The 20342-nt window shown below is 39.2% G+C and overlaps 1 protein-coding gene across 2 annotated transcripts in view; it reads right to left on the bottom strand.

The window, feature by feature from the left end:
• Positions 1 to 13983, bottom strand: part of GK (glycerol kinase) — a 32367-nt gene extending 18384 nt beyond the window's left edge. Inside the window, exons 1-8 of one of the 2 annotated variants that reach the window (XM_027724437.2) lie at positions 13842 to 13983; positions 6758 to 6831; positions 6003 to 6109; positions 5363 to 5440; positions 4344 to 4423; positions 3245 to 3382; positions 2694 to 2803; positions 2034 to 2100 (exon numbers count right to left, since the gene is read on the bottom strand). In XM_027724437.2, the coding sequence (XP_027580238.2) occupies positions 2034 to 2100; positions 2694 to 2803; positions 3245 to 3382; positions 4344 to 4423; positions 5363 to 5440; positions 6003 to 6109; positions 6758 to 6831; positions 13842 to 13919 (732 nt within the window). In that variant the 5' untranslated portion in view covers positions 13920 to 13983. The remainder of the gene's footprint in view (positions 1 to 2033; positions 2101 to 2693; positions 2804 to 3244; positions 3383 to 4343; positions 4424 to 5362; positions 5441 to 6002; positions 6110 to 6757; positions 6832 to 13841) is intronic. The other variant, XM_039382817.1, reaches the window with a different exon arrangement.
• Positions 13984 to 20342: the final 6359 nt, after the last annotated feature.

Below are 20342 nucleotides of genomic sequence, written 5' to 3'. Positions count from 1 at the left end.
ATATTTCTGCTACAGAATCATAAAGTCATTTATGTTGGAGAAGACCTCTAAGATCATCAAGTCTAACCATCAACACAGCACTGACAACTCCATCATTAGAGCATGTCCCTAAGGGCCACATCAACACGTCTTTTAAGTACCTCCAGACCAGGTATGGTGACTCCACCATCTCCCTGAACAGCCTTTTCCAATGCTTGACAACCATTGTTGTGAAGGCTCTTATCACTTCTTACTTGGAAGAAGAGACTGACCCCCAACTCACCACAAGCTCCTTTCAAGTAGTTTTAGAGAGCGATAAGGTCTCCTCTGAGTCTGCTTTTCTCCAGACTGAACACCCCCAGCTCCCTCAGCTGCTACTCATAGCACTTGTGTTCCAGACCCTTCACCAGCTCCATCGCCTTTCTCTGGACATGCTCCAGCACCTCAAATGTCTTTCTTGCAGCAAGGGGTCCAAAACTGAATGTGGGATTTGAGGTGCAGCCTCACCAGTGCTGAGTACAGTGGGATGATCACTTCCCTGGTCTTGCTGCACACACTATTGCTGGAACAAGCTATGATGCCATTGGCCTTCTTATCCACCCCAGCACATGCTGGCTCATGTTCAGTCGCTGTCAACCAGCACCCCCCAGTCCTTTTCCTCTGGGCAGCTTTCCAGCCACTCGTCCCCTAGCCTGTAGCGTTGCCTGGGGTTGTTGTGACCCAAGTGCAGGATCCAGCACTTGACCTTGATGAACCTCACACAGTTGGCCTTGGCCCATCAATCCAGCCTGCCCAGATCCCTCTGCAGAGCCTTTCTACCCTCCAGCAGATCAACACTTCCACCCAACTCAGTGTCATCTGCAAACTTAGTGAGGGTATCATTTAATTATTTAACTATTTCCTGACAATTTCAACTTCTTTCTTTAAATGGTTTCTTTGTGTGATGATGAAAATGCATTTTCAGTAAAGCCATGCAAGTGTATTTCCAATCTGAATATTTTTTTCTTTAATTCTGATTTTAATTAAATGGATTTATGTTAACTGCATTTATAAATTCACTAAAAAACTCTGCATGAATCTGATATTCAACTATAATAGAATTAATATTTTTAGACAGAATGGCCTTCTTTTCTCATTTATAAAATGATATAGCCAACACCTATTAACCAGTGGCCGTATTTTTTATTTCACTATAAAAAGAAATATTCAACAATCTGCAAATTAAGACAAACACATACATCAAGATCACATTTTAGAAATAATTTTGGCATGAACTTTAATTTTAATATTTCAGATTTGGAAATACATGGCAAATTTATTGATCTAGAAAGTGCATTTTTACTAATCCTTAAACCAATGAAAATGCACAGCATCTGAGCAGAATGGGTAAGATATATGTGGTCAGCCTAATGGAAACCTCTACTCACCAGGCTAGGACAGATTTTCTACAGCCAGCAAAAGGAAGAAAAAGAAAAAAAATGGAAGAAAAGGGGAAGAGAAACAGAAGTTCACATTTAAAGTGATGAGCAATTCTGTTGTAGTGGTCAGGTAGTATCATTTTCCATTTACCTCAATTATTCAGCTTAATACAACTCACTCCCATCTGACCTTCACATAAATAAGTCAGCAATGACTTCTAGTGGCACTTCCACTAACACATTAGCAAAAATATTTACGTTTCAGGGAAGTTAGAGTTATATTTGAAATAAAAAGCTCATAACTTGTCTTAATTACAAAATGTCTCTATGTTCTTAATTAAAAATAGCACAGTCTACCAGGAAAAAGAATGCAAAATCAAACATATAGTTTATCCAGTTTTGAAGCTAATAAATTAGATGCCACTGTATCAGAAGAGTTGGTGCTGTATCAAAGTAAACAAATTTTCAACTTCATATAATATTATACAACAGTAGATAACAACATACTAATCAGAAATCAAACAATATGGGTCTAGAAAAAGTCATTAGTCTTAATCTATAGAAATTCTGTCAAATCCGTATTGATACAGTTATATTTTTGCAAGATTAACTTCATACAAATACTAGAAAACATACCATCAGGCCATATATCTCAGAGGAGCTTCGTACTTTTGGAAGTATTTCCATAGGAATCTCAAAGAACCTGAACACAATACAAAATAGTATATATATATGGTCAGTGCTAAATCAGAAAACATCTTACGATTTTTTTCTTAAATAAGTTTAAGCTTAAGAAATAAAAAAACCCCAAACCTATAAAAGGAACTTTGATTTCTAGGGTTTAATCCATAGTTATGTGTTTTTCCACTTGTTACAGTACATTACATTGATTTTTGGAGTAAACCAGCATATATTTCAATATTTTGAGGACATATGCAACTCTTTCATGTGGGAAGTCATTCCTCTTCTAACAATATCTTTATAATACAGTTGGTAATAAATATATATTTAAAATAGAGACATTATCATTGTAACTGCCTCACAAATTTGATTAAGTAATAAACTATTAAATGTCACTGTTTACATGAACCAGGCCTCCACCTACAGACAGATTCTGCTACTTTTAGTTAATCCAGACCATTATAAACTGGACATCTGGAGAACAACGAATCTTAGTCACTAATGTCAAGAGTAAATAAAAAAGTAACTGCTGATCTTAGTCTACATAAGAGATTCTTACTATTAAATGAGTTAGAAAGTATCTAAATAACAGTATTACTGAAAAAATGAGCTTACTGGCAGAGCTCAGGATCCCACTCCAAGGAATGAATGTTGAACAACATCGTTCTACTGGCATTGGTTACATCTGTACAGTGAATTCCTCCATTCTTCCCACCTGTCAAACTCTGAACAAAAAAATAACAGTATTTGTCAAGGAAAGATATAGGCTTCCTTCAACGAATTACAAAAAAAATTCTAAGTCACAAAGCTTTTAGCTTGGAACTGGGAACTCTGATATTTCTGCAACAACTAAAGAGGCAGACCTAATACAACTTCCTAGAGCCCAAGATTCTTCTGAAAGTGTGAGTAAAATTTTACAGCAACCTACATAATGGCAAACTACATACAAGAATCTATAAAAAAATATAGTGATACAGGGACAGTAAAAGTTCATCTTGCAAGGAACTTCAATGGAATTTCTTTAGTGGGTTGTATTAACATAATTGTGTGATCCCAGTGTGTCCCTGTACTCTATCACAGTGCTGTATCACAATACTTTGCATGGGAATTTGCATGACATAGAACTTAGTTTTACAAAGAGTGATAATAAATTCACAAATACATACCCATATAAGCCATGAATCAATAGTACCAAACATAGCTCTTCCATCATCAACTGCTTTCTTAATCTCTTCCACATTATCCAAAAGCCATCGAAGTTTCACTGCACTAAAATAAGTGCTAAGTGGAAGGCCAGTCTTAAACTGTAAAGTTAAAAAAAAATCATTTTAATGCCATGAAAGTATCTTTTCCATAAATACTGTAGTTGTATTTAAAAATGGTGGCAGTAAGTGAAAAAGCAAAGATGCAAAACTCAAGAGAAATTACACGAACTTGTTATTTAATTAAGCATACAACATCAAAAGCAAATAACCAGTGCATTAATGGACAAAGATCAAAGCTGATCTAAATGCAGTTCAAAGATCATTTACGTGGAAAAAGTTGTTTGCAGAAGTCCTGTCTTATCTAGGACATCTCCGTATGACTTGACAAGTCACAACAACAAAAATGAGCAAGACATGGGAAAGATGAAATTTGTATTCTACTAGAATTTCAAAATGAAGAAAAGTTATATGTTTTTTGACACCCATTTCCTGCCTACAAGAAACTTAGAATATAAAAAATGCATAATTTTTATACAATCAGTCAAGGACAATATTAATCAAAGAATTGTGACACCTTTTAGCAAGCATTTTTTCCAAGTTGTTATATATATACTCATATATATAAAAATGAATTTGCTCTTTGTGAACTGTCTTTCCAGTTATCAGATTGGCTGCAATAGATTTCAATATTAAGGCATAAGATGAGAATAGGTAATTAATTTCACATCAATAAATTATTTCCCAAACAGTTTTTTTCTACATGATCTTAATTTTTGTGTGTGATGTTTACTTATCATTGGCTGGATAGCACATGATCGAGCCTCACTATTACTCATTTAACTTCTCTAGTGAAATGTGTAAGGAGCGTTAATCACTTATTTTTAGGAAATGAAACATTTTCTAGTCTGAGATCAGTGTATTATGCACATTTTTTTATTACTTGGCAAGCTAAGGAGGGACTAGAAGCTACAACTGACTTACTTTGTTTTGGAGAATTTTAAATATATGTATCCAAAACATCATATACTGTAGCAGTTAAATGTTCTGGAATATCTCTTACCTTAGAGAAGGCTTTGTTTTTTCCTGGAATTCTGTTAAGAAGACGTTCAACCGTTGACTGGGTTCTCAGGTCAAGCCACACTAAAAACATGAATAAAATTAACTGATCAACAGACTTAATACACAAAAAGTGACATGTACAGGCTACTTCTACAGAATTACAACTCTTGCCAGTAAATTTCTGTCTATTTTTATCTTTTCATGTAGTTGAAAGAATATTGTATTGCTAGTGTATTTTAAATGCATTGTTGTAAAAATTAAAAATGGTTAGGTAAACTCATTTGATTTAGAAGAACAAATTATTTGAGAAATCAAACAGAATTTTCTACATAATAGGATATATAGTTGATCAGAGTATAAGCAAATGACTAACGCTACTTTGCAGCAGATGACTGTGACTAAACTAAGAGGTTAAAAAACAAATAGCAGGTTGATTATTTACTATTCCTTTATAAACTTTGAACTAAAGGACCATGTCAGTTATTAAGGTATAGCTGGGCTTAAGATAAAGCTGTTAACTACACATATTTGAATATAGAAGAGTTCTGTTTTTTCAGTGATACCATTCTAAACTGTATCTGTCACTTGACACAGCCTAAAAGAGCAATTCTAGACAATTACTATTTTTCAGCTGGCAAAATCTGACCAATAGGATTCTTTAAACCCACTTAACATGATTTTCCTTTATAGTTAAATCAATAGCATTCTGAAAATTCTGAAGGAAGTGATTATGCACAAGTCAGAACTTCATTACATGCAAGGAACTAAGGAGCCCCTCAGGAACACTGGGGGCTTTTTGAAAACCCATAAAGATATTTATTAAGTTAGAATTTTCATGGAATAGGGTTTTTTTAATGCACTGGTATGTATACAAACACACAGTTTATGACACAGATATCAAAAAATCAAAGAAATTAGTAGGCTAGGCCATAACGAGATCTGTACAGGAAACTGGGAAAGTATTTTTTCCACAACGTGCTTGTATTATGATATTACATATTCAGAAAGGATAGTAGTTACCAATAGCATTATACAGAGGTTCTCCAGTTGTCTTGTCCCAAACCACTGTCGTTTCTCTCTGATTAGTGACTCCAATGGCTTCAGGACAAAATAGAAAGAAGTATCCTTTTCAGAAGGTTTGATTTCCTCTTTTGGGGGGTGGGGGGGGGTGGTGAGGGGCAGAAAGGAGAGGTGGAGAGGAGAGAGGGACAGGTAAGGAAAAGAGGAAAGTAAATGGGAAATAAAAAGCTTCCAACTTCTTTATGTTATAATCTAGAAATGTTACTTCTAAAAACTCATCTTTCAACTTTTGCTGCTTGACCTATATGCTCTAAATCTCTCTTTTTTTGGTCACAAACTGAGATAGCAACAACACTGACAGCAAACCTAGCTTTTCCCAGTAAGTCCTAAATTAAATTTCAGAATTTCTTCATTTATCACTTGTCTTTGATTTTACAAGATTAGGTTAAGTCTGCATTGCTAATATACATAAGGGACTTATTTTCTCCTTATTCCTCCCAAAAAACCTTCTTTTAACTCCAATTTAACATTTTATTTGAGGCTGCACATGTTGCCACCTTTCTATTTATTAACTTAAAAACTAGAGAATCTGAATTGCTCAACCATGAGTAAGTTCAAGGCCTCAGTTACCCCTAAGTACCTTTTATGTTAGAGATGTTTATGTTCAGTTGTTTCAGTTTTTCACAGGTCTTCTCCACACATTCAAAGACAGAGTTTAATATTTCCTTTGGATCTTGTTCCACCCATCTTTAACAAACAGTAAACACCAGTTAGCAAAAAAATTACATTAAAAAAAGAAATTCTAGTCTGAAAAATAAGCTGAACATTTTGATACAATTATAACTACAAAACATGTTTTACGTATCTAGGAAAAGTATAAGGAATTTCAAACCCTTTTTAAACTGTAAGCTGCATTTTAACAAAAATGCATCTGCAGAAAGCAAAGAATTTTGTTTTGTTTTATTCCACATGGGGGACATTGGCAGCAAATGGTAGGTCAGTTAGGAACAAATAAACCAAAAAAAAACTCATTCAGAAAACAAACTAAGATATTTCTATGGATCGAGCTGAAGACTATGATTAAATTGTAAAAATGACCCCCTTAAATGAGATGCTAAGTCTCATTTAAATTTTAGTTTTAAACTTTGAAGTTTAGACATTAAATATGGTAACGAGTGATCAGAGCAAAACACTAAGTATTTTTATTTTTTGTAACTCAAGGCATATACTGAACACCCAGTGTGAGTTATTTTATGCCATTTTTCCTACAATACAGTCTTTAATGGCTGATACTATGCTCTTAATAATTATTAATCAACTTGAGTTTTGATCACTCATAGATAAAAATACATAAGCTCTACAGAAATAAAAAAAAAACAAAAAAAAAATTCATACCCTTCTTTAGGGAATTTTTGACTTATTTCAACTTGATGGTGACTCAAGAGCTCTGCTGTTTTTGCATTAAAAACCTGCAAATAAATTGTACAATGAAATTTTCTGTGAACACAGAAGTTTAAACAATCAATTAACATTTATTCTTTTGAACAAATACAGTGCTGTGATAATGGATAGTAATTTTCTATCAGCAACTCCGCTATCTATATAACCTAGGTTCAAATATATGCATTTTTGTAATTAAGATAGGCAAAGAGTATTTTGGTAAACTTTGCTGTCAGTCTGTCAATTATAACTGGTTTTTTTTTCCTGATGGATTGGGAAAGAATCAAATTTTTTATTGTGGTGGTTGTAGATGCATTTTAGAATATCTCCCAGTAAAATACCCCTTGGTGTTGGCAATAACATTTCTTTAGTTGCTGTTGTGATAGTGTAATGCCAGAGCTATGTGTTTTCTTGGGTTAGCTCACTTTTAAGAAGAGCAAGAATCTGTGAGAAATCACAGAAGGGACCAAACTGTGAAGAGAGAAAAAGCACCCAGGGTAGAACCCAGTTTACCTCAAAAAAATCTACAAGTACAGAGCTCATGAACAACCTGATAAGAAAAGAATGTCACTGCAGCAACAGAATACATTAAAAAAGAGAAGAACATGCAGAAAAGTAGCTTAAATTTGGATATACTACAACAAAAACCAGCAGAGTGGAGAATCATGAGGACTATTTTAACAGGTGTTCTTAAGGAATCACAAGTTAGAGGTTCTGCCTTGCAGTAGAAGGTCAGGTGGAATGCTCAACAATCTTCATTAACCATCAGCAGCCTGTTTCCAAAAGGAATCTCTGCTGTGGCCAAGTTAAGATGACACCTGGTAAAATATCCAACTCAACTGTACAATGAGTAACCCAGAGTAACTGAGTGGGCAATGATGACATTCCTGTGTAAAGGGCTCTTTCTCACAAGCATCATGCAGAATCTTTTGCTTGAAGAATGTTCGGGGACCTGGAAAGTGAAATCTAACAACAGGTTCAGGTGAACTGCAGAACATGTCAGAAGGACATCATATTAATTTTTATGACAAGCAGAAGTGAACCAGATTTAGAAACCACTCACATGCTAAAGAAACAAAATTCAGTTATATCCATCCGCCCTCCAGGATACAACTTCATCTTTTCTAGACTTCCTTGCTAATGCTCTCTTCTCATTCCACAAATTTTAGGAATTTCTCTTAAAGCTTTTAATCCATAAGCTCTTGATTACATTTAGACAGTACACTTTACTCTGAAACTATTAGAACAATTCTGACAAAAAGGAGATGAAGTTCTGATTCTCCAGTTTCTTTGGAACATTGAAGTGTATCTTCAGAGTAAAACTTTGAAGTTTAGAAACATTCTACTTATACAGTAGAATCACTGAAAAATTCAGGGTGAAAGGGACCTCAAGAGATCTCTAGTACAACCTCCTGCTCAAAGCAGGATCAGCTATGAGATTAGACCAGGTTGCTCAAGGGCTTTTTTCGTAGGCAAGTCTTGAAAACCTCCGATGATGAAAACAGCACAACCTCTGGAAAACACTGAAAGCTAATTTTCACTCTCCACTGCCGAGAAGGGAAGTCTTAAAAAGGTATGTGATTGTTCTTTTCTCCTACCAGTTGGAAAGATTACATAGAGAGAGCACCACCATATTCTTTTTGCTATATTTACTTATCTGTGTTTCATGTACCAGCTCAGGCTTGACATGAAGGTATGCAAAAAAAAGGTCCCTTTCAACCCAAATCATTCTATGATTCGATGATTCTACACTGATAAATAGAATTCTGATGCGTGAAAAGATGCCAAATATGAAAGAGTCATTAAATTTAAACATAAAAGATGATAAATAAAGTAGGGAATAAATATAGCAAATGGGACCTCACAGCCTTCCTTGCCCACTCCCTCCAAAACCTCCCAATTGTTGTAAGAAAAAATTCTCCTATATAATCCCTGTTTTTCTTCAACTGGTGAGATAGGGAAGTAAGTGACAGTAAGTATGATATTGTGTGCAACTTTGGTCACCACAATATAAGAAAGATATTAAGCTGTTAGAGAGTGTCCAAAGAAGGGCAATGAAGATGGTGAAGGGCCTTGAGGGGAAGCCGTACCAGAAGCAGATGAGGTGACTTGGTCTGTTCAGCCTGGAGAAGAGAAGACTGAGGGGAGACCACATTGCAGTTACAACTTCCTCGTGAGGGGAAGAGGAGGGGCAGGCACTGATCTCTTCTCTTTGGTGACCAGTGAGAGGACCTGAAGTTGTGTCAGGGGAGGTTTAGGTTGGATATTAGAAAAAGGTTCTTCACCCAGAAAGGGTGGTTGGGCACTGGAACAGGCTTCCCAGGGAAGTGGTCACAGCATCAAGCCTGACAGAGTTCAAGAAGCATCTGGATAATACTCTCAGGCATATAGTGTGACTCTTGGGGATGGTCCTGTGCAGGGCTAAGAGTTGGACTCGATGATCCTTGTCCCTTCCAACTCAGTATATTCTGTGACTCTGTGAATAATTCAGATAAGGTCGATATATTCCTCTTGGAACAGGTTTGAAGTATATTTCTGTAATTTGTTGGGAATAGAGGCTTTCATTCCTTTCATATTGATTAAGAACTGGTTCAAGTTTATGATACCGATCTCTTGCATTTTGTAGAATGGGGGAAACAGTCAAAGTCAGTTTTGTCCTTATTTTATCAGCAGTAGTCATGAAAGAATTGTCTACGCTATTTGGACATGTAGAGCTATCTTGAATAGAGATGAAAGTGAAAGTCACCAGATATGTGCTAAATTATCTGGTGAGAGAATAAAGAAGGCATAAATAACACCCATTCTCCACTCCCAACAAAGAATTAGAGCTTGAGCCTTGAGTCTCAAGACTGGAGAGAAGAAAGACCTACTTAGCCATGCTGTATGTGAGCAAGCAGACAAGCATAAGGGCTGAGCACTTAATTCAAGCTCTTTATAGGATCTTTAATATAATACATCACATGAAGGGGTGCAGTTACTTGTATTACATATTATTACATATTACATTCAGTTTTTATTATCTTAGTGGAAAAAAATTATTATCAATCCATTATTACAATTTTCAAAGAATGAAAAGAAATATGAGGCTCACAGAAGTGATGCAAGAAGCTGCACACCTGAAAAGACAATATAGAAAACAGATTTTAGAAGTAACTTTCCATGACTCTCAACTTTTGTAACCTAACTCTGCCTACAGAAAAGCTATTTTTGTTAGTCTGTGCTGTATCCTCATGAGTTTCTGTTAAGCTGGAACAGCCACAGCTTTGCAGGCAAACAAGCTCAGAACTGGAGTTCTGCAATTGCATTGAAATCAACCCAGCTGAGGTAAGGATGATAGACAAACAATAATTCTCTCTTTAGCATTTAACCAGGAATGCAGAATTTATGAATAAGTACAGTTTAATGAGTCTCCTAGAAATCATCTTTCTTGGAAGACTCCTGATGAACAGACCTCCCTTGCTCATGATTATGGGATTAAAGCGCAAAACTGCACTGCATTTTAAGTGATAAGAGCTAGAGAAAAAAATGTATTTGCAATATTTTTAACCCTTTTTCGCTAGTTATGCAATCAAGTTTTGCTTTTTCCCAAAAGGTCATGTTACTTCAGTAGAGAGGTGAAATGAATTCCCCTCTGAAAGGTAAGTTCTATAGGTACTAATCTCTTCCTTACCTAAAATCAGTTTTTGTTTATTGAAAAGAATGCTTGCAGTGTGATATATCTTTATTTGAATGCTTCTTCTGGAGATGAAACAAAGGAAGAAAGAAATATTTCATAAGGGTGAGAAAAAAATTTTCTGTGTCTGCCTGACAAACCTAGTACTGTACAGGTACTTCACTGTATATTTCAATTCTTGCTGTTCCTGGATAAAATGTCAGAAAGACTTTATCCAGCAAATACTTTTCAAGAGATCAAACAGTGGTTCAGCTCACCATTAGCTGTTGAGCCTTAGACTTTTGCAAAAGAAGTTATAGTGGATTTTTATATGATTCATGAATAATGTAAAATGGAACATGAGAAATGCAAGTATTTGATGAAAATATTTGACAAAACATCTCAGCCAGAATTTAGTCTTCTGTGTACACTTGTTTAGCCTACTCAATTTATTTTGCTGCTTTGTATCTTTAAGAAAATGAGCCTTAAATAATTGCACTCGTACTTGAACCACTGAGCTCTCTCTGGTAACTCTCAATCTGTTATCCAGGTTCAACCCAACTTAACAGAAAAGTTGCAAGCTCAAAAATAGTTACATAGTTAATTTTGCAAAAGTAGCTTATCAAAGTAGAGATACAGAATAGGGTTCCTGAAGGATAAAGCTACAGCATAAACTAAAACTGCATGTATGTTTTGCATAAGAGGTAAAGATAAATAAGGAGTGACAGTAACAGAAATGCACCTGAGTTCTGGTACTTCTTAATCACTTGTGCTCACACAGACTCCTCATTCACTAACAGACTGAAAACTTGTGCCCCTACACAGAATAATTTGTTCTGAAACTAATCTCTGGAGGTCATCTAGCTCAACTCACTGTTCACTAAATTTAAGATCATGTTGTTCTGGGCCTTTTCTCATGAGGTGTTGAGTATCCGCAAGGCTGGAAATTCCACAGACTTTCTGGGCCCTTATAGTGAAACATTTCTTCTTTCCATCTATTTGAAACTTTACTTGCTACAACTTGTGTTCATCGTGTGTTGTCTTTTTCTATGCATGTCTGAGAAAAGGCTGGTTCTGTGTTCTCTACAAACTATGATTGGAGAGGTGCAGACAACTGGTTGCCTCCATCTGAGAGGGCATCTGAACCCATCCTCACAGCTGTTGATGAAAATACTGTGGGGTATCAGTCCTCACTGCTGACTGCTGTGGAACGCCACTGGTAAATCTGCCACCAGTAATTGTAAATTTAGACTGAACTGTTGACGCTACTCTTCGGCCTCATAGGACCAGACAGTTTTTCACCCAGAACTCTTTAACCTGGTCGAAATCATCTGTCTTCCACCTTAAAAAACTACACAGGCAAAGTAAACAACAACTTGATTTTGGCTTGTGACTTGGCAGAGACAAAAATTGTCGGAAGCACTATAGAAAAAAAAAATGTAGAGAGATCATTGAGAAAGGCCAGCAAAACAACTAATGGTAAAAGATCAAGAGGCAATAAGAGAGCCAAGGAAACAACTCAGGTACATACAACACTACATTATATTTTGGCTTAAAATATTTCAGAGCGAAGTCTCTCTTGTAACTGCAGCAGTCCCCTTCCAGCACAGAATTCTCCAGATACACTTGTTATCTGCATGACCAATGTGGCTTGTAGCAGATCCCTGCACACTTTGCCCTCTTCTTTCCCTCTCCCCCATGTTCTGATTTAACTCAGTGATCACATATCTTATTTGCTCTAATCCACGTAACTTCATTATCACAATAGTATGATCACACTGCCAAGTTTAAGAAAATGTTGTATTTTGACATGAGTTGAGAGAAACTGAGACAGATACAAGAAGAACTGAAGAGTGACAGACACACTACACTTTTTGAAAAAATTAGGGAGCACCTGATTCTTCAAACAGAGGAAACATATCTCATGCAGACAGGCAAAATGCCCCCTGACTGCGTACAAGCCATCAATGAATGTTTCTAGTGTAAGAAATTCCTTGTAAGAGGAACTTGTAAAAAGCACGTGCATATAAATTTAAAGTTTGCAGTGTCTCTTTTAGTTCTACTCGTGTTATCCTTTCAGGACAAGAAAAAATCAACTTGGCGTATATGTAAGAGCTGATAGAATTTATCTTCATGTGTTACAGGGAACTTCTTTAGACTTGTTCCCAAAAAGGACTCCTGACTGGCATTCAGGACAGCCTACTGGTGTCATTTGTCAGTTTGGAGTTTCTCTCCACCCCCAGATCTGTGTTTTGTCATTTGACAATCCCATGAAGGTCGTGATATTGAGTAACAACGGTAACACAGGTCAAGAAGATATTCTAGTCTCCTGCTTCATGAAAGAACATTTCACCAAAAAAAAAAAAAAAAAAAAGAAAAAAAAAAAAGAGAAAGCAAACCAAAACATTCAACTTCCCAATTCAATACTGTGCATATCTGACAACATTTTATATCTAGTCATTATCTCTATCCCTTTCATGGAGGAATTTATCAGTGGGATTCAAGTAAGTCAAATTACCATGACTTTCTGACTAAGGGACAGGGCATTTGTAGAGATTTGCAAGCAGGAAGTTTATACCATACCTTTCATATATAATAACATTAGTTGCAGTCTATTGCATAATATACAAATAACTAGATCCTTCAAGGCTTATATATACGATTAATATATTAATTGTTCCATCCTTAAACAAACTTCTCTTCCTGCAGTGTTTAAACAAGCCGGTGTTTCACGAAGGTGTGCAGGTTCAGCCACCTGAATACCTACAGTGCACAGGATGCACTGACATGAGGGCTGGAACCGCGGCAGTCACTCAGCAGGCCCGGGTAGGTTTTAGAGGGGAGCACAGCGGAGTCATCGCATTGTTTGAACAGCAGCTAATCACAGTCCCTGAACTCGCACGGATCTACCTCTCTAATGCCTGAGGACCACGTCCGTTTGATTCCGTTCAGGGTGAGACACTCGACCCGCAGATTTAAAAGGGCAGAGATTTAAAGCGCAGCCTGCTCGGAGCAGCGGGATTTCGCGGTCCCGTGGAGCAGCAGAGACGCTGGTCCGGGGCTCGCCCCGGGACCGCTCCCGGCCGCGCTCCGTGAGACGGGCGCTGCTCCCGGCGGGAATGCGGCACGGGGACACCGGCGGGAACACCGGCGGGAACACCGGTGGCTCCGGCACCCCCGGGCCACCGGCGGCACAGAGGCAGGAGCCGGGTCAGCGCACCCCGGCCCTGCGGGCCCGCTCCCCCTGCCCTTCCCCAAGGGCACGGCCAAGGACCTCGCCGGGGCGGAGGGGGGAGAAGGCGCAGGAGCCGCGGGTCCCCCCCTCAGGCCGTATGGGGGGTGCTGCCTGCCTCCGGCGCCGCCCCGATCTCCCCGCGCTGTGCTCACCAGGAAGCGGCTGGAGCTGGTGCCCTGATCGATGGCTCCCACCAGCGGCCCCAGCGCTGTCCGGTCGGTCGCGGCCATGAGCCCGCCCGCCCCCGCTCGGTGCCCGCTCGGCTGCCCCGGGCCGGTCGCTCAACGCCCGTAACGGCCGCGCCGGCGCCGCACGGGCAGCTCGCGGCCGGCGGCGCGTGGCTGGCGGGTGAAGCCGGCGGCGGGGGCGGGGCGGGGGGCGCTGCCGCGCGCATTGTCGGTACGCGGCCAATCAGCGCCCGGGGCGCGGCGGGGGCGGAGCGGGAGGGGCGGGGCCGGGGGCGCGCGAGGGGGTGTGTCACATGACGCTCGTGCGCGTCACGCCCTCAGCCCCGCCCCTCACCCCGCCCCGGCGCCCCTTGGCGTGAGGGGGGAGGCGGGAGGGCTGAGGCGGCTCCCGAGCGGGGACCGTGTGGTTCCCGGGGGATCCCGCTGAACCAGCTCCCGGGCACCAGCCTGGGGTCACTTGTGCCCTGAGGCGTCGTTCCCTGGAGCGAAACGTGTTTCTCTCGTAATCGGAACAACCCCCTCGCTCTCTGAGGCGGGATGTCCCCGCTCGGGGTACGCCGAACCGGAACGTCCGCTGGGAATCTTTGTGTTCAGAGGGAATACTGCCGCGTATTCTGTATTACTGCAAAACTGAGTGACCACAGCATTGGCCGAGATATGATATTTTTATCTATGATACAGCCCCAAAGCGGCTTTTCATCTCTTGAAGCTTTGCCCTGCGTTGCGCAGAAATATTCATTGACTTAATAAAATGGAATCGTGGTCTCCCTACCTTGCGTACCTGCTGGTAACTCGCGCTTCAGGAAAAACCCCTGGTGTTGCAAGACCCGTGATGGAATTGCAGAAGCCAACTATGTTGACTGGAGCAATCCGAAAGTTGCCAATGACACAGTGCCAGTAAATCAGCCCCCGCAGACACCATTAAACTGATTTGCCTGCGCTGTGACTCCCCATTACTGGTCTGTGTCCAAACTCAGGGTGTTTTGCCACTGTTACTCCCTGATAAGCAAAATCTGGTTTGCTGCCACTTGGTAATGCTCTGCCTGACATATTACCCGGCTCTTCCGAAGTTTCTTTGTTTTGTTTGTTAGTGCTTCAGCTGGCACTTAAAAGCCTTGGCAGGGATGTGAACAGCACTAATAGCAGGGGATTTCATTGCAGCCCATAATTACAAAATCTAAAATGAGACAAGTACAGTTTAGTGGTAAAATGCACATTTTCAAGACAGAGTAATGAAACACTGGAACCACTTATCAAATATTATGAAGAATTCTCTATTATTAAATTTTATAGCCAAGACTGGCATTTTGCCTTAGAACTTAGCTATAGTTTAGAGATAAATTTACTCAAGAGTGTGCTGCAAACCTTAGAGAAGGATTCACAGCAGTTTGTACTAGAAGATTATAGTGATCCCTCCTGGCTTTGTCAGATATCCCTCCTCAACTTCCCTCACTTCTCATGGTGTATGCTACATGGAACTTCTACTCTAATGCCACTGGCAATAGCTGCAGGTCGCTAGGAAAGCTCATGCAAGGCTACAGGATCTCCATGTAGATTAGCAATTCAAGGAATGAATCCCATGGAATCTTAGTTAAATCTGAATTAATCAGTATAATTCCTAGGAAAAGTGTGGGGTTCGTGTTATTTCTTTTGTATCTTTTAAAAACTGCAGTATTGTGTTCTGAGTGTATTTTAACTCAAGATAAGATGTGATTATTTCCAACAAAGGTTGAAATCTCTCAGGACCCAGAAAGGGAGGAAGGAATGTGACTGATATTTATGCAAAACCTGAAATACTACTGCACCTATGTACAGTTTATAAGGATCACTGAGTTACAGAGATTTTCTAGGAGGTGCAGATCTACCATTTCCTTAGGTGTTCTTTAGCAATGCCTGTGTGTGTCTAAGAAGGAACAGAAGGGTTGGTAGCAATAACCTGTGATATTTCTTTAACCTGCTGTAGACATGCAAGTAAATCAGACTCAAGGGGGAAATAATTTAATCTGACACTAGAAAATACAGAGTCAGGGAGAATAGCTTATTCTTCCTAGGTCATTCAACAAGTGTACTCTCTCTTCTTTTACATTCCTACTCAGCATTTGAATAGACCATTTTTTTTCTGTGGTATTTATTGTACAATACATGAGCGCTACTATTTGCAGAGTATGGATAGTGGGCATTGTCCTAGGGAAGCTGCCTGCAGGGGAAGGAAGGGTGGAGCTGTGGTTGAACCTTTACAGTAAGAGGTGTGAAGCCACACTTGACTGAGACAGTTTTAGAGGAATTAGCTTCCTTTAAAGGAAGGAGCATGGATAATCTGTGTGGACTAATTTCTTCTGCTTCTGACTCAGATTTCACTGAGGCAAGTCTACACAATACATCTTAAGTTGTTAACTATTCTATTCTCCTGCTGAAGAACATATGAAATGGGGGGGGGGGAAGGAAAATAAAGCTTAAGTGCTAGTTGGGAGCCTTGTATATATTATTCATGACAGAAGGAGTGATTCTGGAAGTTAGATATACCTGCTATAAAAATTTCCAGCCTGGCAGAAATAATGAAGTCTCCTATTGATTTTGGAGAACTTAATTATGAGAAAGTTGAATTCATTTCCCCAAAATGTTACATTTATGAAGAGGTTACTTGTTTTCAACTGCCTATGCAATGCAGATTCCTGCAAATGGTACTCTTGTTGTACATGCAGCTTTTTGACCTCTTGTTCTCTAAACTGAACTCAAATGGAAGGTTTTTCCACCTCTTAATACAACCCCATGGGTTTGGGTTTTTTTAATATTTATAAGGTAGTGAACACACTTGAAACACATTCTTTAAGCACATAAATACTTGCAGTGCATTTTTATTTTCCAAATAACTGGTTTCAATAGCACATAAACACAGTTGTTTGCTTTGGGTTTGGGTTTTTTAGTTTCAGTTTGATTTCCTTCTGTAATCTGAGCAGAATGAAGGGAAGTTGGCAATTACATTCTGCTCTTTCTGGCTGATTCTTCTTTATTGACCTCAGGTTAAGGACAGAGTGTGACTGTGTCAGGCTACTCCAAGCATGTGATACAGTGTGAATTAAAGAGTGGATGCCAGAAGTCCATGTCTTTCCCCTTCTGCCTCGTAGTGACAGAGGGGACTCAGCTGTAAAATCCTGCTCTTCCTTACAGATGTCTGATCTTTGTGTTCCCTCAGGAAGAGTGGAAGGCCTGGAACAGGTGTAGTTGTAAAGTGTACATGGTGTCACGGTAACGAGTCACGCTGTCACGTGCACCCTTTTGCCTACTGGGAAGTTGGATGGTATGTGTGAGGGTGAATATCCCAGCAGTGTGGGTAAACTCCATCTCTCTGGCTCAGCACCAACAGGTCGTGACCTTGGCTGCCAGTGCCCTCACATTTATATAGATTGTCTGCAGCACCGTATGGAGGGAACTTTTTCGTACATCCAGAGGAGGGTGGGGTGATTCGAGTGAACAATTCTACATTCTGTCTCCTACGTTTGTTTTGGAAGATGTCCACAGGCATTTGGCAAGAATGGTTTTATTGTGAGCCATGACTGCAGTGATGCAATGAATGCCTCGCAGGATGTGTTTTACTTCTGACCTGATATTAGACAATAGTTTTCCCTGAATGACACTTTATATTTAGAATCACTCTCACACTGTTTGAACCCTGAGACAGTTGCTGTCTTTCTGGAGGACAAAAATAAAATTTAGATAAAATAAATTCACAGTTTGAAGACGACTACTACTAAGTGCTTTGAAAAGTAGTTATTAAGCCAATAAGTCTTTACATGAGTCATAGAATCACAGAATGACTAGGGTTGGAAGGGACATCAAAGATCATCTCATTCCAATCTCCCTTCCATGGGCAAGGAACACCTTTCACTAGACCAGGTTTCTCAAAGCCCTATTATTCAAATCAACATGAGGAAATCAGAAAAAAAAAAAACCCACAAGAATTTTGTATAGATAAAAGTAAATGTTCCTGGGAATTAAAATTAATAATTCAGAGAAATATAAATATTCATTAGTGGTATAGTAGGTACTCTGTGTTTCAAAATCCTTAACTCTGAGATACTCGGTCATCTACCTTCCATAAAAAATTATGACAACTTACTGCAAAATTTACACCTGAAACTTTACTCTTCAGTGAAGAAGCATTTGGACAAAGCTCTCAGGCACATGATGTGATTCTTGGGATGTCCTGTGCAGGGCCAGGAGTTGGACTTAATGATCCTGATGGATCCCTTCCAACTCAACATAATCTATGATTCTACGATTCAAGGGACACATTAAAAATGAGTTAGTTTTCTGCAGGTCCCGTAACAGCTGTATTTTACCAGCTTTTGTTATTTTTGTCAAATGAATTAACCTAATTCATGTTACATAAACTGATGATAGGGCTAGTTCTCATAGGCTCATTCTATTCTTTACTTTAGCCTTCAAGTTAGCAGAAGCAATGCAACTGCTGCTCATACAGAGCATGTTTTCGTGCATCTTTTTTTTTTGCACTGAATGGTGGATATTTCAAAAAATAAGCTTAAGTGAAATTGCTATGTGTGATAGTAGGATTAGAAAAAAATGTGAATTGCTCTAAATCCTGATATTTGACACTTTTGCCTCTAAATCCTAGCTCAGGATTGGAAATTTAGTGATATACACTCTAGACTGGTTTTCATATGTGGTGCAGATATTAAAACCAAGATGCATCAGTGGAATTGTATGAAAACCATGGGACTGTTGCTAAACTGAGTTAAAAAAGAATTCTGTTAATCATGCACTAACCTGTGGTCTTACATCATGCAGAAGAACCAAAACAAAGCAGGAGAAAACAAAGCTTTAAGTGACAGGTGCCATATGTCCATAGAGAATACAGAAGGATAGTGTGTATTAAAATATACCATCAAATATATATGCTATATGTAGAAATATCTTTTAGTATATTAAGGAAAATGCATATTGAGTAAAGAAAATATTTCCCATCTTTTCAGTTTTCTGTTTCAGTTTGGTTATTGCATGCTGAATTCCTGTGCAACATCCTCAGAAAGGGCATTGAGAATTTAGTACTGATTATTATATAGTGCTCTAGTCATTTACCCTAGGTAATTAGTTGCCCCCAGGATCCATACTTTGCCTATGAACTTCAAAAGTTTTGTATTACCTCTACAAAACCTTTTGTGAAAGTGTAATTCCTCTGGCATTTTTTTCAGATATGGAGAAAGGCTCAGAGCAGCTGAATTACAGGTCAGTGGTCACGTAGCAAGTCCTTAGGAGAGCAGAGGTAAAGTACAACTTTCTCTCGGGTCCAAAGGCACTGCTTTCCCTGGCCACTGCCTTCCTCAGGAATCAGTAACTGCATTCCTGTTGCCCTCAGAGAGCACAGGACTAAATAAAGTGATAATGACTGACAGAGGCAGGATTCCACAGGGTAAGCTGATCTAGCCACCCATAGGTCCTAAAAGATGATGTTTTTACCACTACCATCCCGATGCTGGCCATGCAGAGTTTCTGCTTATTGTGCAATGGGTCTGGTTTTTATTGGATCCTTTCCTGAGTCGTCTGAGCTCATTAATATGGCAGAAAACATACCCAGACAAAATAAAAGTGGATTGTTCTCTGCCAAGAAGCTGAATTGACTCACTTGCTGTAATGAGAGCCAGAGCTGGTGCAAAAGCAGAGCTTTCCACAGCAAAGAGCATGGGAAAGGTTAAGAATAAGTAGGATATGATGTGGAGAAGACTACGGACAGCACGAAACATTTACCAGCTGCAACCTCTTAGGTTGCCTCAGTTGCTCAGAGACCTTCAGCCTCCCTATCATCAAATGAAATGTTAGCTGTCCATTGGGAAATTCTGGAGATGTTAATGGACATTATTATCATGAAGACTGGACTATACTGTCTCCTTTTGAGAATAACTTAAGAGATATTGCTATGTGTAACTTTAAAATATTTTCAGTTTTAGATCACAAAACTAGTGTATCTCTCATAAAACTGATCGGAGAGCTCAGCTACACTGAGGTATTCTGGAGATTTTTTATGCTCTGGTTATATTGTAAGGCAAAATGATGTTAGTTACCAGCAGCTGGAGTTTCTTGGGACTAGTAGATAATGTACAAAGAGCATTTGAGAGAGAGCTGTGTTTGCTCAGCCCTAGGAAGAGAAAGCCTAGGGGACATCTTACTGCTGTCTATAACTTTACCTTGTGGGAAAGTATGGAGGAAATGGATGGATCCAATCTCTTGAAGTTGCACGGTGACATGACAGGAGGGAAGACACAAGTATTCTGTTTAGATGTAAGGGATGGCTAGAAAAAAGGAGGTTTTTTTTAACTATTTTTTTTCCCCTCCCAGTCAGAGTTATCAAAGAGCATCTGGAGCAGATGCCCAGAGAGGCTGTAAAATCTCCATCCTTCAGGTACTCAAAATGCAACTGGACAAGGTCTGACCAACCTGTTCTATCTGTGT

Source organism: Pipra filicauda, unplaced genomic scaffold, assembly GCF_003945595.2.
Source record: "Pipra filicauda isolate LSUMZ 115617 unplaced genomic scaffold, ASM394559v2 scaffold284_size963001_pilon, whole genome shotgun sequence".
Lineage (NCBI taxonomy): Eukaryota > Metazoa > Chordata > Aves > Passeriformes > Pipridae > Pipra > Pipra filicauda.
The sequence above is the reverse complement of the archived record's forward strand: the minus strand, read 5'-3'. Positions and strand labels throughout refer to the sequence as shown.